At 45.2% G+C, this 15,837-nt stretch overlaps 1 protein-coding gene across 1 annotated transcript in view; it reads left to right on the top strand.

Moving 5' to 3' along the window:
* The first annotated feature begins 828 nt into the window (after window positions 1-828).
* The window catches only part of arnt2 (aryl-hydrocarbon receptor nuclear translocator 2), a 30,581-nt gene continuing 15,572 nt past the window's right edge, over window positions 829-15,837 (top strand). The window contains exons 1-6 of the mRNA XM_068596862.1: window positions 829-1,283; window positions 6,601-6,712; window positions 7,773-7,820; window positions 9,958-10,171; window positions 11,020-11,233; window positions 14,054-14,156. Of these exons, the coding sequence (XP_068452963.1) occupies window positions 1,253-1,283; window positions 6,601-6,712; window positions 7,773-7,820; window positions 9,958-10,171; window positions 11,020-11,233; window positions 14,054-14,156 (722 nt within the window). The 5' untranslated portion in view covers window positions 829-1,252. The remainder of the gene's footprint in view (window positions 1,284-6,600; window positions 6,713-7,772; window positions 7,821-9,957; window positions 10,172-11,019; window positions 11,234-14,053; window positions 14,157-15,837) is intronic.

Raw genomic sequence — 15,837 nt, 5'->3', positions numbered from 1 at the left:
AATAACTATTTTTAAAGGATTTTTGAATGGATACAAATGTTTTTATATTTTTTAAAATCTCACATTGGAGAACGACAGCATTAGAAAATGTGAACTCGTCCACTAATAAAGCACCGAGTCAGCTGCTTTAAAGATAATTTAGCTTAAAATATGGAAGTATTAACCTTTACTCAGGTGAGACTGCTTTAACCTTTTTGGAAACCGTCCATTTTAATACCCAGCATGCCCCATTCAGACAATGTTTGGCATAAAATATGTAATTTTTCCATTTTTGAACTGATCGACACAGTTTCTTGACTGAAGCTCCTTCCTAACAGGACAAGACTTTGTTTTATTGTGATTGTTGTTCAGGTTCTGATTCTTTAGGTCCTAATCTTTCCATAAAGGTCTTATTGACGCTCCAGGAGGCTTTTTGGAGAATCTGGTTCATATCATGTTTGATGTTCATAGTTACCATCAAAACATCTTTTGAAATGTCTTTTTTTGCAGATATACATTTTTTCCCAAGACTTTGCTGAACAAATACAAACAATAAACACAAGTATTGTAATTAATTTGGGGTTCCTATGAGGACTCAAACAGGGAAAACACTCAAAATTGGTTCCACGGTTTAACGGGTTAAATGAAGCAGGTAATGTAACAGTAGAGGGAAGCTCACGTGCAGACACTGCAAAGATGGACACACACACACACACACACACACACACACACACACACACACACACACACACACACACACACACACACACACACCTGAGTCTCTACAGCCACATGTGATGAGAAGTCACAGTTTTTAACACGAGCTTCACACGCTGCGCAGCAATGCGTTCCCGTCTCTGCGCTGCATTCACCGCTGCACCAGAACACTGGACAACATTAATTTATTCAAGCAGCCCTAAAATCTCGCGGTGCTTCCACTCAGACATCTTGCATTTCACTAAAAACCTGCTCTTGAGAGACATTCTCCATCAAAGACTCTCTCTCTCGTCTCCTGCTCTAAACTAGCACAGAAACGGGCTTTCCCCCCAGTCGACTGGACCGGACTAGTTCTCCCTCCGCGTCGAGCGACGGGCGTGAGTGAGGCGGTTTTGGGCCGAGCCTCGCGTGCACTATTCCTGCGGAGTCTTTTTTTCCTCAGACGGCCTCTCGCGGGGACTCTGTGGCCGTGTGCTGTGCGTCATCTCCATCGCTGCTGCCGTCGTTTTGTTATTTTTTTTTTTTGTGTGTGTGTGTCTCCTCCGTTGAGGAAAACATGGCAACTCCCGCCGCGGTCAACCCGTCCGGTAAGTCGGTCCCTCGGCTGGTGGTGGCGGGGACGGAGCGGAGTGATTGCTCCCCGGTGCGGAGAACAGAGAGGAGCTAGCTTGTTCTGTACACTGTTGCTGAAGAGGGCCTCCATCCCCCCTTCCCCCACCGCCGTATTAATTCACTGCTACCGCAGCTAGCTAGCTGGCCGTGTCAAAACCTCTCCACACCGGCCCCGTGATGTACATTTATTCCCGTGTGGTGTTGTGTGTGTTTGCTTCGGGTATCTCGCTTTTAAGCTAGCTTAGTTTAGCTCGTATGCGCTCGTATCGCCGAGCCGTTCTCGGTCCTCACTGAGTGATACAAAAGGGGTTGTTTTGCATATCGTTGCCCTTCATGTCGGGGACATTTTGACGTGTGGTGGTGGACCCGGCTGTACCTGCACGTCTCTTGTTCCTCCTGTTGATGGGTGGTTGTAACGGTAAAGGGTCTGTTGGCTCCTCTGTGCAGCGTGACCGCTTTCTGTGGACGGGACGAGATGCCTTTCACATCTGACATTGTAATAAATGAATGGTCGTATTATATTGGCCTGACGTACGTAATTAAATCAGTATACGATCCCTTTGACACCAGTCTGCAGCCCGGCATCCATCAGCCGGACAGCAGGTGACGTGCGGTTAAATACATGTGAACTTTTACTGAGTCCTTCCGTGTGAGCCGCTGCTGGAAGTTGTGTTGGAGCAGAGCAACGTGGTCCTTGGTTGTTTACACGTTTGCCGATTTACTTAAACTCGATGTTGATATGTAAACATGTCCGAGTTAAAGCTCTGCGGGACTCCTACGTGTCCTGGTAAACACAGGAAGGCAGAAATGTTGAATGTTTGAATGGAGTCTGGCGCGATGTTCTGCCAGCGCGTCAGTGGCTGAGATGGAATATACCTGCACGACTTTCTCTAGAACGTGTGTGTGTGTGTGTGTGTGTGTGTGTGTGTCACCAACAGATTAGACAGTACATACATTATGTTGTACAATTATACTAAAACCACATTTCAGTGAGCCTGATAATGACACTATTCACATGATGAATGAATGAATACTTTATTAATCTCCAAAGGGAAATGTGTTGACAGAGTAGCAGCATACAGACCCAAATGGATTAATGTAATACATATATTCAAAAATAAAAATACCTGTGATAAAAGATATGTACAGTTTATTAAATAAGGTAAACGATAGAGAAGGGTAAACATGCAAAGTATTTATGTGTATCTGAAGTGATGTGCAGTCATCTGCTACGTCAGTTAATGTCCACATCACAGTTTAATTGAGTCATCGTACAACATGTCCTGTAGCATGTCACTGGATGTTGTTCTTCAGCAGCTTCTGCTCTCTCACGTCTCCGTATACGATCCCATAGTGTCGGCGTGTGAGAGAAGAAAGGAGGAAAGAGTGGCAAAGTAATGAGTCTGGTGTAGAGGACGCTGTGCGTATGAAAACATGTCTCTGCCACCTCATTGGCAATGTAAATGAAAAGGGAATATAAATAAAGAATTGTCTGGTTATTGGCACCTGGGCTGCATACAGAGTGCAGAGAGGAGGCGTTGTTGGAATGAACAATGTACAGATGGGAAAATAACCGCGTCGGCTGAGAAGAGGCTCAACCACTCCATCGCTCTTCCTTTTGTTGGACGTGAAGTGTCGGTTGTGTTGGACGCTGTAGATGAGAGGACGTTATCTTTGTGTGGAAGCTGCACAAGCCCCTCGGCGCCGGCCTCCTGCGCTCGCTGTAATCCTCTGCACGTTCTGCTGGCTGCAGTGATCCACTCGAATGTTTGAGAGGAAGCGTGCAGCTGATGAGGAACCTCGTTAGCGTTAAGTCACGCGTAATGCTGCTGCTGCTGCAGAGGAGGACGAAGTTAGCCCGCTGATCTGTGATCAGCCGCCGCGTTCCCCGCGGTGCGGCGGCGAGGCCGCGGGCCTTGACCTCAGACCAGATACCCGCCGATGTGGGAAAGCTGTGTCACTGCGAGATTATCTCCAGCTGGCCGTCACCCAGATCCAATTGGTGTAAGAGCTTGTGAAACATGACGAGTGAAATGATCTGATGGAGGGCTGCGTGCCGAGAGGCCGAGGATGACCTCAGGAGCTCGTGATGAGCAGACTGAAGGACGGAGACGCTCATCTGTTTGTCAAATCAATTAATTACTCGTTTATCGTTCAAAAAGGACAAACATGCAGTTGTATTCTTGTCGTGTGAGGATTCGCAGCTCGTCTTGACTTTGCTGTTGGTCGGACCAGACGAGACATTATCAGATGATTTAATTGGAGGTAAACCGTCACCTGTCGTCACAATCCTCTGGTTTGTTTGTGAAGTCTCTTGTTTGTACACTTTAGACTTCGGCTCATTCATTCATTCCATTATCTGAACCACTCATCCTCTTCTAGGTCCGAGTTCGTCTCAGGGCTCATGTGGAGACACAGTCACAGCTACGAGCCTTTAGAGGCCAACTCACCTGGTCTGCATGTCTGTGGACTGTAGGGGGAACCCGGAGAACCTGGAGGGAACCGGCATTGATAAAGTACAGGGTTCTTTATGGTCGTGGAGAACCTGGAGGGAACCGGCATTGATAAAGTACAGGGTTCTTTATGCTCGTGGAGAACCTGGAGGGAACCGGCATTGATAAAGTACAGGGTTCTTTATGCTCGTGGAGAACCTGGAGGGAACCGGCATTGATAAAGTACAGGGTTCTTTATGCTCGTGGAGAACCTGGAGGGAACCGGCATTGATAAAGTACAGGGTTCTTTATGCTCGTGGAGAACCTGGAAGGGTCATGGAGTTTTAAAATGGTCCTGGAAAAAAATAAAAAATCCCCAAAGTGTAGTAAAAGTCCAAAAGTTTCACAGTTTTTAGTTTTGTCGTCCTTCAATCAGAGGATCGGCGGTTCGAGCCCCGGCCCCACGAGACTCTGAACCCCAAAGTGTGTTAATCTTAGTTAAAATTCATCCTGTCATCAGTGTGGTTGGAAGACAAGAACGCTCCATTTAGTCCAAATGCTTTCTCTCCATTTTGTCAGATTTATTAAAACTTCCTTTTAAAAAAATAACATTTAACGTTTCATTTCATTTGTTTCAGTCCAAAAAGGAATAATTTTGTAATCTCACATAAGATTTAATCTGAAGGTGACAGAAATAAGTAGAAGTTTTGGTTAAGTTTACAATATTTTTTCATTGTTTTTAGGCATCAATCAGACATTACAGATGTTTTCCAGACAATGGCCCTTCTTGATGATGCTCATGTTAGTGATACACATGGAGAACAGGGTGGAAAACAGAATAAAGAACAGAAGTAAAAGCATTGTTTAAGTGAGAGGGATCTGTTCTCTATTGTACATTCATTACATTCACTGTTCATTTTTTTCAACTTTGCCCAGCCCTGGTTATAATTTACTTTTCAGTACACATTTTAACTCGATGGAACTTGATTTATGGATTGATGAATATGTGACTCAGCCCTGAAAACAAGCCGTCACATTAGTCCCAAAGTATTAGATCTCAATTTACTTCTAGAGGTTATGTTGTTTTACTACTGAAGAAACTACTCTGTGTTTCTGTTTCTGTGTATTCTCTTTTGAAATATGAATTTAAAAGTGAAATGTCCGGCGGCTGTTTGACAGACTTGTGGACACATGTGGATGAAAGAAAGACGGGATGAGAGAGAGAATAGGAAGAACCCTGTCAGAGGAGCGCTGTGATGGAGAAGAGCGTATGCAATGCTCACTTCCTGTTGCTCATTAATGTGTTTACGCGCTACGGGCGACGCTCCTTTAGGACGTCGTTTATTAAGATGTATTATCTCTTCTATTTTAAAATAAGCTTAATCCTTTTAAATGCTGCTGATCCTGACTGTCAATGATTCAAATCATCAAAAACTACTTCAGGTGTTTACCTGCCACCAGCGTGAACACTAACAGCGGCCATGTTTGTAGTTTACGTTATCGTGGTCGTTTTGGGGGCGGGGCTTTGGAGCGACCGTCAGTGGAGATGTGGAGATGTTTGGAGACTTTTCTGCTGGATTCAGCAACTTCTTTTAGTCCAAAACACACAGATATACACGTGATCATCAATTCATGTGTTCATCAAATATTCTGCTGCAATCCAGTTTTAGTTGTGTGTGTGTGTGTGTGTGTGTGTGTGTGTGTGTGTGTGTGTGTGTGTGTGTGTGTGTGTGTGTGTGTGTGTGTGTGTGTGTGTCAGATGAAGAAGCTCCTCATCAGATAACGCTAGTTTAGAGCCGTGTGTTCCTCAAACCCACGTCATGAATGAATGATGGGCGGCTGCAGCCAGGGAGGAGGAGGAGGAGGAGGAAGAGGGGGGAGGAGGAACACACACCGTATCAAATATTAACCGTGTTTTCGGCGCACTGGAGGGTTTGTTTGGCCGATCCGTTGCATCTGACGAGGTGAGACGGTGAGCAGAGAGATGGAGGAAGAGAAGAAGCTGGAGGCTGAATATGAACCCTGTAATTCCTCTAAAATGGTTATTTCCAGGCCTGGAAAAGTCCTTGATAAAAGGAAGTAGTAAAAGTGGTGTAAATATGTTATATTCATGTGTTATATTCATGTGTTCATTTAGTTATAAATAATAAATCTGCTTTTAAAAGAAAGAGGCTCAACATATCAGCAGCATACATACAGGCATCTATATAAATGTTTATTCTTTTAATCAAACTATTGTCTCTCATTCATTTGAGTCATTTAAGGTTTACTGTATGCTTTGAATCCTCATTGTTAGTTTAAATACTACATTTTATCACTTTGTACTGTTTACACACATTTCACACTTTTTGCTCATGGACATTTGGTTATAAGTCCTGAAAAAGTCATGGAAATTCCTTGAAAGGTCATGGAAATCCTTGGGAATTTTCAGGAAAATTTCTGGAAATCTAAATTAAAGCCATGGAAATTCCTGGAAATGTGGTTTAAAGTCATGAAACTTCCTGGAAAGGCCTTTGAAAGTTCTGGAAAAGTCCTGGGAATTTGGTTTAAAGCCACTGAAATTCCTGGAAAGGCCATGGAAATTTCGGGGGAAATTTCTGTAAAAGTCTTAAAATGTGGTTAAAAGTCATGGACATGTAGTGAAAAGTCCTGAAGGTCCACTGGTCAGAATGTGGACCTGCTCCTCATACTGAGAGTAACTGTTAAATGAACGTGAACATGTGTAACTGAACATGTGTAACTGAACATGTGTAACTGAACATGTGTAACTGAACATGTGTAACTGAACATGTGTAACTGAACATGTGTAACGGCAGTGTGAAGCCGGCGTGTCACCGTGGTGTGTTGCTGTTTCCTCTAGAGATGGGCAGCGAGTTGCCAGGAACGGTGGCCATGCCGGGCGCGGTCGGAGGCGGCCAGGTGAGGATGGGCGGAGCTGTGCCGGGCCGCGGGGGCAAGAGGAGATCAGGAGGGTGAGTGTCCAACGCCTAGTATGCGTTCACAGCGCACGGCCAGCAGGTGGCAGCACTTCAAGGTGGGACGTCAGCAGTGTGTGAAGCGTAAAGCTGCAGATACAGAACATGTTGATGTAGCAGGCTCTGGAAAAACTCCCAGCAGCCCCAGAGGCTGATGCTCCTTTAACATCCATGTTGCCACCAGCATTGATGATCACTTCTCATCCTGTAGTTCAGCAGCTGTTGGTCTCTCTGGGCCGCTGAGAGAGACTGAATGGACAGAAAAAAGAAATCCAGGGCGGACAAATGTTTTATTTTGAAAAATGACCGGATACACTCGTCTGTGCGTAACCTCTGGACACGTGTCAAGAGGTTATGCACAGACGAGTGTAACCTCTGGACACGTCCATTTCCCGCTCTGTGTTCTGGATTAAAATCCTAGCAGAATATCCTGAGATCTCCAAAAAGATCTAAAACCCTGCTTCCATTTCCACATCCTGTCTTTGTGAAGCGGGTTTAAGTTACGGAGTAGAGTCAGTAGACTGGACATAGACCGGCTGTACTAACGTACTAGCTGTTGCAAATGATCTCCTCCAGCTTTGTTAGACAGGAGCATCCTGCAGCAGGTTATTCATTAACCCTTCGTGCTGCCGCAGTGACATGAACAGTAACACTGGGTGACGGGGCAGCGGTGTTGCTGTTGGAGTAGTTATTACAGGCTTGGTACAGAAAGAGCACTATAGGAAGAAGACATATTGAAACAATATTAAATATGAACTGAAGCCCTTTTATGCAGCTGAATAGTGTCTTTCAGTGTATTGCTGATTGAGTCAGGTTGACTGCCCTCTACTGGTAGAAACAGGGCTATTGCAGTTTAGTTATGACAGCTGAGCCACGTGATAGATGTGGAAGCATGTCAGAGTAACTGTTACACTATCAGCCCAGAGATCATTTCTGCTACATAATATTTCAAATGGTCAAATGGATGGACACAAATAATGTGGTTTGAAGTCCTGTAAAGCCTCAGGTCCGTGTGTCTGATCCCTGAGTGACTCTGTTCTCTGTGGTCGTTTCCCAGAATGGACTTTGATGACGAGGACGGAGAGGGGCCCAGCAAATTTTCAAGGTGAGCGCGTGAAAAGGAAGCTCTGTCTGAGAGCTGGATTAAAGTTACTGACTTTAACTTCTGAAAGTATTTTATTGTTCTCCATTCCACACGGTGTGAACGCACCAACATTCAGTCTGCTTTGGTTCATATTGAGCTTCATGAACCCTCTGACTGACTCCTCATGACCTCCACTGAACATGTTCTGTTGAAGAGGACTCAGTGTTTCTCTGTCATCCAAACCGCCCTCACATTTCACTTCCTCTCATGTTGTCTCTGGTGGCTGTAGACTTTAAAGTGCTTTATTTCTATTATCACACAGCAGTGTGAGTAGGGATGAGTATCGTTTGGGTTTTTTCTGATACGGAGCGAAAACGATACTTTAAAACGATACTTTTGAAACAATACTTTTGAAACAATACTTTAAAACAATACTTTTGAAACAATACTTTTGAAACGATACTTTAAAACGATACTTTAAAACAATACTTTTAAAACGATACCAGTTCCCAAACGGTGCCTAATCCGATACTTCTTTTTTTTTTAAAGCACAAAACTCTGGTTGACGACATTTAAAGAAAAGCTTTCTCTATTGCCAAGGCAAATGCTTTTCTTGAAATTGAACAATATATTAAGTATATTATAAATATAAATAATATAAATATAAAGCCGCTCTTGAATTCGTCCAACACCAAATGAACCAAATGACCCGAGGAACCGAGACGTTGGTCCGGTAGGTTTTAAATAAACAGAGCTGAGAGGCGAATGTGAGGAGCAGCTGCTCCCTGCTGGACACATGAGGAACTGCACTCAATGACAGACAGTAGCATTACATGTAGGATTTATTGAGCTACAAGAAAGCTCCATGTTGTCACGGTGAGGGGTTTGCCACTCTGTTAGATATTATATATATATAATATATGTAATATATAAGGCTACAAGACTTTCTACTGCTGCTCTTTGGCTTCTCTAGTCTTGGTTTAACCAGTTAAACTCAGGTGCTTAGACACTATTCCCCCAATAATATAATAATTCTATATAACTGTAACATGTGTTTGTTCCCAGTTGCTTCCTTACTTTTAAAATATAACTGTATTCACTAAAACAGTAACAAGCTTGTGAACATAACAAAACGTACAAAAAAATGAAATAAAAGGAAAACATCACAGTGACTCACATCATTACAGGAGACTCTGAGTGACACACACATGATTTAACTAACACAGAAGAAGAGCAGGATGAGTTTCCCATCAGTCTTTGAACCATCGGAGACTCTCACGCGTTCATATGTGACGTCATTGCATGAGAAGCTGCATCATGAAGCCGTTGACCTGTGTGTGTGTGTGTGTGTGTGTGTGTGTACGTTGTGTTACATGCTGTGCCCTCTCTCCTCTGTAGGTATGATGGTTGTGGTGATGATGATGATGATGATGATCAGATTCCTGGTGGGGATAAGGACAGATTTGCCAGGTAGGCCTCGCCAGCTGGGGCAGCAGAGGATTTCCAAATGACTGTACAGCCGGAAAACTACAAGCCTGTTGTTCCCAAGACAGGAAATACTAACTAACAATAATAATCCCATATATTAACCATTTCAGTAAAAGACACGTCTAATAAATATATATATATATATATATATATATATATATATATATATATATATATATATATATATAATAAAAAATATATATTGAGTTTTATTTTTATTTTAAAAAAATATATATATATATACACCATGAACTCAGTTTATCTCTGCAAGCAACATTAGACTCAAACAAGGACTCAGAGCCTTAGTGAGTATTGTCAACGGTATATTAATACTTGTATGTTCATCTCACAAATCCAGACTACAGCTGGAGTCTTAAATGTTGCGTCTGAAGGACATTCCCTTCAGAAGATGATCATCTTCAAGTTAAAGAATGAAGCAATGCTGTTCAACCAAAAGTGTTGATCCCAACAATATATCCCAGATCACTTGTTAACGGTGTGATTTAGTGGTCAAATCCTTCCTCCAGTGTGCCAGTGGAGTGAAACTAAACCTCACTGTGTGGATGGACGTTACTGTAAAGCAGTGGAAGGTCTAGAGGGAAACCCTCACCACCAGTGGTCCTGTCGTCTGCTCTCTCCAACTGTCAAACTGCTATTTTCTCTGTTTTAGAGAAAACCACAGTGAGATCGAGCGACGCCGACGCAATAAAATGACCCAGTACATCACGGAGCTCTCGGACATGGTGCCCACCTGCAGCGCTCTGGCTCGCAAGCCGGACAAGCTCACCATCCTGCGCATGGCCGTGTCCCACATGAAGTCCATGAGGGGCACCGGCAACACCTCCACGGACGGGGCCTACAAGCCCTCCTTCCTCACCGAGCAGGTACGAGCCGTCCTTCCTCACTGAGCAGGTACGAGCCCTCCTTCCTCACTGAGCAGGTACGAGCCGTCCTTCCTCACTGAGCAGGTACGAGCCGTCCTTCCTCACTGAGCAGGTACAACCCTCCTTCCTCACCGAGCAGGTACAAGCCGTCCTTCCTCACCGAGCAGGTACAAGCCGTCCTTCCTCACCGAGCAGGTACAAGCCGTCCTTCCTCACTGAGCAGGTACAAGCCGTCCTTCCTCACTGAGCAGGTACGAGCCCTCCTTCCTCACTGAGCAGGTACAAGCCCTCCTTCCTCACTGAGCAGGTACAAGCCCTCCTTCCTCACTGAGCAGGTACGAGCCCTCCTTCCTCACTGAGCAGGTACAGGTTCCTGGTCCTCATGGGGGTCTAGATCCCTCAGAGTAACCCAGGAATGAGCCCTGAGGTCCGGGTAAAGTTCCGGATGCGGGTTCTGGTCCTCATGGGGGTCTAAATCACTCTAACTGACCCAGGAATGAGCCCTGAAGTCCGTCACTGTCAGCCCCTAGAGCTCCACCACACACGACGAACCAAACACTCGCACATCCTCGCTCTTGCTCGGGTTTTATTTCCAGAACAAGCATTTGTTGAAAGGTCTCACGCTGCAGATGAAATTCTCTTCATGCACTTTAGCATGAACTTTAGCATGAATGTGACCGCGAGAAATTTAAACCCACACACTCAAGAAAAAGGATGGCAAAAGCAACCTGTTGCAGCGTTCAGCAGATTGTTCTGAACGCTGCCTCTCAGTTTGAAATGCTCAGGTGCTTCACACTGTCCGGGGTTTGATCGGTGTACTTGTGTCTGCATCCCTCTGCTGCCTGCAGGAACTGAAGCACCTGATCCTGGAGGCGGCGGACGGCTTCCTGTTCGTGGTCGCGGCGGAGACGGGTCGGGTCATATACGTGTCGGACTCGGTGGCGCCGGTGCTGAACCACCCTCAGGCCGAGTGGTTCGGCAGCACTCTGTACGAGCAGGTCCACCCGGACGACGTGGACAAGCTGAGGGAGCAGCTCAGCACTTCAGAGAACTCCATGACAGGTAGAGGACCTGAACGCAGCGCAAAGCCCAAGTCCTTCTTTCAGAGCTCAGACGTGCTGGCAGCGGCCACCAGAGGGCAGCGTTGTCTGCTGAGTCTCTTCCTCTGCACCCTGCACAGTCTCAGTGTGTCCATCAGCCGACCCCAGAGGCCCTCTGAACCACACTGCAGTCCACATAGCTCAGTAATAAACACACGAGAACACACGCAGGCTGTGAAGTCCGTTTCTCAGAGATTTAAGTCTCATTCAGTGGAACTAAAGCGGCGTGTTTCCTCCTGGTTCAGCTGCTTTGTTGTGAGTCTGCTGCAGCTCACTGATGTGCAGCACTGAACAACACCAATCAGCTGCGACACCAGTTGTTGCCGTCTGTAGTTCTTTTCTGGGAAATGTGAATAATGTGATCCAGTTACTGGAACCTCAGACGCAAACAGAGAGATCCTCACCTCGCTCCCAGACAGCGATGAAAGAAGTGAACGACCCGAACTGTTGAACTCTTCTCTTACACGCTGCTGAGGAAAAATATGATTCCTGTGGTTTGACCCACTGGTAATGAAATAGGAGAACGAGAAGTGGAACCTCACGTGGGACGGGCTCACTTTAGGAATACCAGCGTGGCGGGATGGAGTGTTTTTGTGGGATGTATTTGCATATCTTTGTGAAATTCCTCACGCATTAACAGCTCCGGTCCTGTGAAACATCTGGCGCATTAGCTCTCACGTCCTTTGGTCGTAACTTCATCGTTTGTTGGAATGTTATCGCCACGGAGAGTTGAAGGCTCGGTCATTCCCTTTGTGTCAAAACAACATGGCCGCTCAGGCATGGTGATGATAATAATAGCTTTATTTTCATTTTGAACTTCTGATGTTTGGCGAGGTCAAAGTCATGTACTGTACGTGTAATACCAACACTTCTCCTGGTGCCTCGGCTGCATATGAGAAGACTTTTTACTCCCAGCATGCAAAGCAGGCAGGTGAACAATAGTATAAGTGAGAGAGAATGGCATGTGCTTGTTGCTCTTAAGGGCTAGTTGTTGATGTAATGTGGTCTGTCGTGTGTTTATCATGGCCATCAGCATGCTCTCCTCCATCGCCTTCAGATCTGCAGAGATATTCCTTCTCCATCTGGAACAGATCAGTCCTCATGGTGATGGAGACGAGAGATTGTTCAGGTTTCTGCCCCGAAGCTTCTCCACCTGAGTGCAGGGCTCCATGCAAACCACTGAGATCAGGGAGCAGGAGGACAGAGTTCTCATCAGGGTTCTCAGCCTCCTGGAAAACCTGGAAAAGTCATCGTGGAGTTTTAAAATGGTTATTTCCAGGCCTGGAAAAGTCCCTGGGGAAAATAGTGTAGTAAAAGTCCTGTGTTATATTCATGTGTTACGCTGAGTTTGAAATAAGGAATATGCTTTTAAAAGAAAGAGGCTCAAAATGAGCAGGCATACATACATTGGTTTAAAGTCATGAATAGTTGGTTTAAGTCCTGGAATTCTGGTTTACAGTCCTGGAAATTTGGTTTACAGTCCTGGAAATTTGGTTTACAGTCCTGGAAATTTGGTTTAAAGTCCTGGAAATTTGGTTTAAAGTCCTGGAAATTTGGTTATAAATTCTGGAACGTTGGTTAAAAGTCCTGGAATTTTGTTTTAAAGTGCTGGAAATGTGGTTTAAAGTCCTGGAAATGTGGTTTAAAGTCCTGGAAATCTGGTGAAAAGTCATGGAAATTTGGTTTAAAGTGCTGGAAATTTGTCAAAAAGTCATGAAAATTTGATTTAAAGTCCTGTAACTGTTTAAAGTCCTGTAACTGTGTTTAAAGTCCTGTAACTGTGTTTAAAGTCCTGTAACTGTGTTTAAAGTCCTGTAACTGTGTTTAAAGTCCTGTAACTCCATTGGTCAACATGTGTATGAACCTTGGAACCGGGGCTCTCTGCAAAGTGAGAAATAGTTTGACTAATCCAGCAGAAGTGTGTGTCTGCCATGAAGTGATTTCCAGTCGGTCTCTGGGTGCCACGGCTCCGTCCTCGGTGCCAGGCGGTGCCGACGGTTCTCCTGAGCGTCCAACACCAAAAGAAGAGGGTCATTGTGGACTTTGTGTTGAGCAGGTTTCCTCTGGCAGCTCCAGCTACCAGCTGTCTCTCTGCCGCCGCAGGAATGTCTCAATGCCCGCAAAGAGAAAGGAAGCTTCTGATGTGAAGCGGTGGGATTTAAATAGTGTGGAAGGACTCTGGTATGTGAAGGAACACACGCCAATTAATCTTAATGTTTTCCCAGTGGACATTTAACTGATATCTGCCCAGGTGTGGTTACAGGAGACTGTTGTAGAGAACTGTAAAACATGAGCACGACACTAACTGTGACCCTAGACCAGTACTCGTGGTCCATGTTAGCCAAACAGGTGCTACCAAAAGGCTGAAAGATGAGCTATTTGAGTCTGAAAATACAAAGAATGTTTTTTTTTCTCTTGATTTAAAACCACAACTATTGAGCTTTGATCATAGCATCTGTTTGAGTCTCAACCCAGCAGGTCATCTGCTTCTGCTCCAGGTTAGCATCCAAGAATACAGGATGAAAGAAGTAACTTGGTTGGAAATTGGGTTAAAAGTCATGGAAAGTTGGTTAAAAGTCATGGAAAGTTGGTTAAAAGTCATGGAAAGTTGGTTAAAAGTCATGGAAATGTGGTTAAAAGTCATGGAAATGTGGTTAAAAGTCATGGAAATGTGGTTTGAAGTCGTGGACATGTGGTTTGAAGTCTTTGACGTGTGGTTTGAAGTCTTGGACGTGTGGTTTGAAGTCGTGGTATTTAACTGACCTGCTGTTTGTGTCAACAGGACGGATTCTGGACCTGAAGACAGGAACCGTGAAGAAGGAGGGGCAGCAGTCCTCCATGAGGATGTGCATGGGCTCCCGACGCTCCTTCATCTGCCGCATGAGGTGTGTTCTCATTCCTGTCGGCTCCCTGTGAGGTTATGGATCACTGAGAAAGAAATAGGATGACAAAAAGCAAGACTTTGACCAATCCCCTTCAACGCAGTGAACATGTGGTTTGCCCCTAGAGGTCACTGTGTCTGCACTGCATTGAGATGAAGGCTCAGTAAAATGAAGAGCCTCTGATGTAAGTGCACACCTGCTTTGAAACATTGGCTGTGACTCAGTCGGGCTGAAGCAGCAGGGTTTGAGTGACGGGTTAGCCGCCAGCGCTACGTAGCTCGCACAGTGACGGCCGTTAGACCTGAACAAAGACCTGAGTGGCAGTTTTGTTTAGTTCGGCTGCTGCCTCACGGAGAACATGCAGGAGTCCTGCTGCGCCGCCGCTAATGAGCCCCACGCTTTGACACGGCGTTCCTTTTGTGATTGATTGTGGTGTTCAGGCTGTTATTAACACAATTAATCACGATGTGAGGCCTGTGCAGAGCGGTGAGTCACAGGAAGCATCAGACAGGTAAATATAGACCTTCTGGAACGATTACTAGTTTAATAGTCTTGTTCAAAAACAAGAACGCAGGGTCCTTATGCTCATGGAGAACCTGGAACATGCATGGAAAAGTCCTTGAACAAAATAAAATCCCCAAACTTGTGTAAAAGTTGTGTAAATGTGTTATATTCATGTGTTCATGTGTTCATTTAGTTATAAATAATGAATCTGCTTTTAAAAGAAAGAGTCTCAAAACATCAGCAGCATACATACAGGCATCTATATAAATGTTTATTCTTTTAATAAACTATTGTCTCTCATTCATTTGAGTCATTTAACAACAACAACCAGTTTCCTAAAATTACAAATGGACATATTTAATTTATTAGCATTCTGACTCATGGCTCGAGTTCTCTTTTCATATTATGAAGTCAGTTTAATTTATTGGCCGGTGGCGTGTACTTGAAGTAATTTAATTAAAATGAGCTTGACAAACTCTAGTTCTGTCACAGTGTGCAGACTGCAGCTCCTAAACGCTGAACAGCAGTCATCTATAATCTGTGCCTCTAACCTCATGGAGGCCATGTTCTGCCCCCAGAGGCCGCTGGTCACATGACAGATGTTTCCACATGTCATACATCGTTATATTAGCCATGTTCTATTGTCGTCTTGACACACACACACACACACACACACACACACACACACACACACACACAGGCTAAGTGTTTCTCTGTGTGCTCTGTGGTGTCAGGGTATCACAGTGTGACTCATTACTCATCGTCTACTAACGACGACATCAAAGCAGCTTTCACTGCCTCATGTTAGTTCAGCCCAGCGGCTCTCAAGCTGTGGGGCGCGACCCTCTGGTGGGGCGCGGAGGTACTATAGAGAGACGTGACCCTCTAGTGGGGCGTGGAGGTGGGGCATAACCCTCTAGTGGGGCGCGGAGGTATTACAGGTGGGGCCCTCTAGTGGGGCACAACCCTTTGGTGGGGCGCGTTGGTATAACAGGTGGGGCGCAACCCTCTAGTAGGGTGCGGAGGTATTACAGGTGGGACACAAAAGTACTACAGGTGGGGTGCGACCCTCTAGTGGGGCATGGAGGTATTACAGGTGGGGCCCTCTAGTGGGGAGTGGAGGTATTACAGGTGAGGTGTGACCCTCTAGTGGGGCGCGGAGGTACTACAGGTGGGACGC

Source organism: Clinocottus analis, unplaced genomic scaffold (assembly GCF_023055335.1).
Source record: "Clinocottus analis isolate CAN_PGR_092001 unplaced genomic scaffold, fCliAna1.0.p SCAF_104, whole genome shotgun sequence".
Taxonomy (NCBI): Eukaryota; Metazoa; Chordata; class Actinopteri; order Perciformes; family Cottidae; genus Clinocottus; species Clinocottus analis.
Note: the sequence above shows the minus strand (reverse complement) of the source record. Positions and strands in the feature narration are given on the sequence as shown.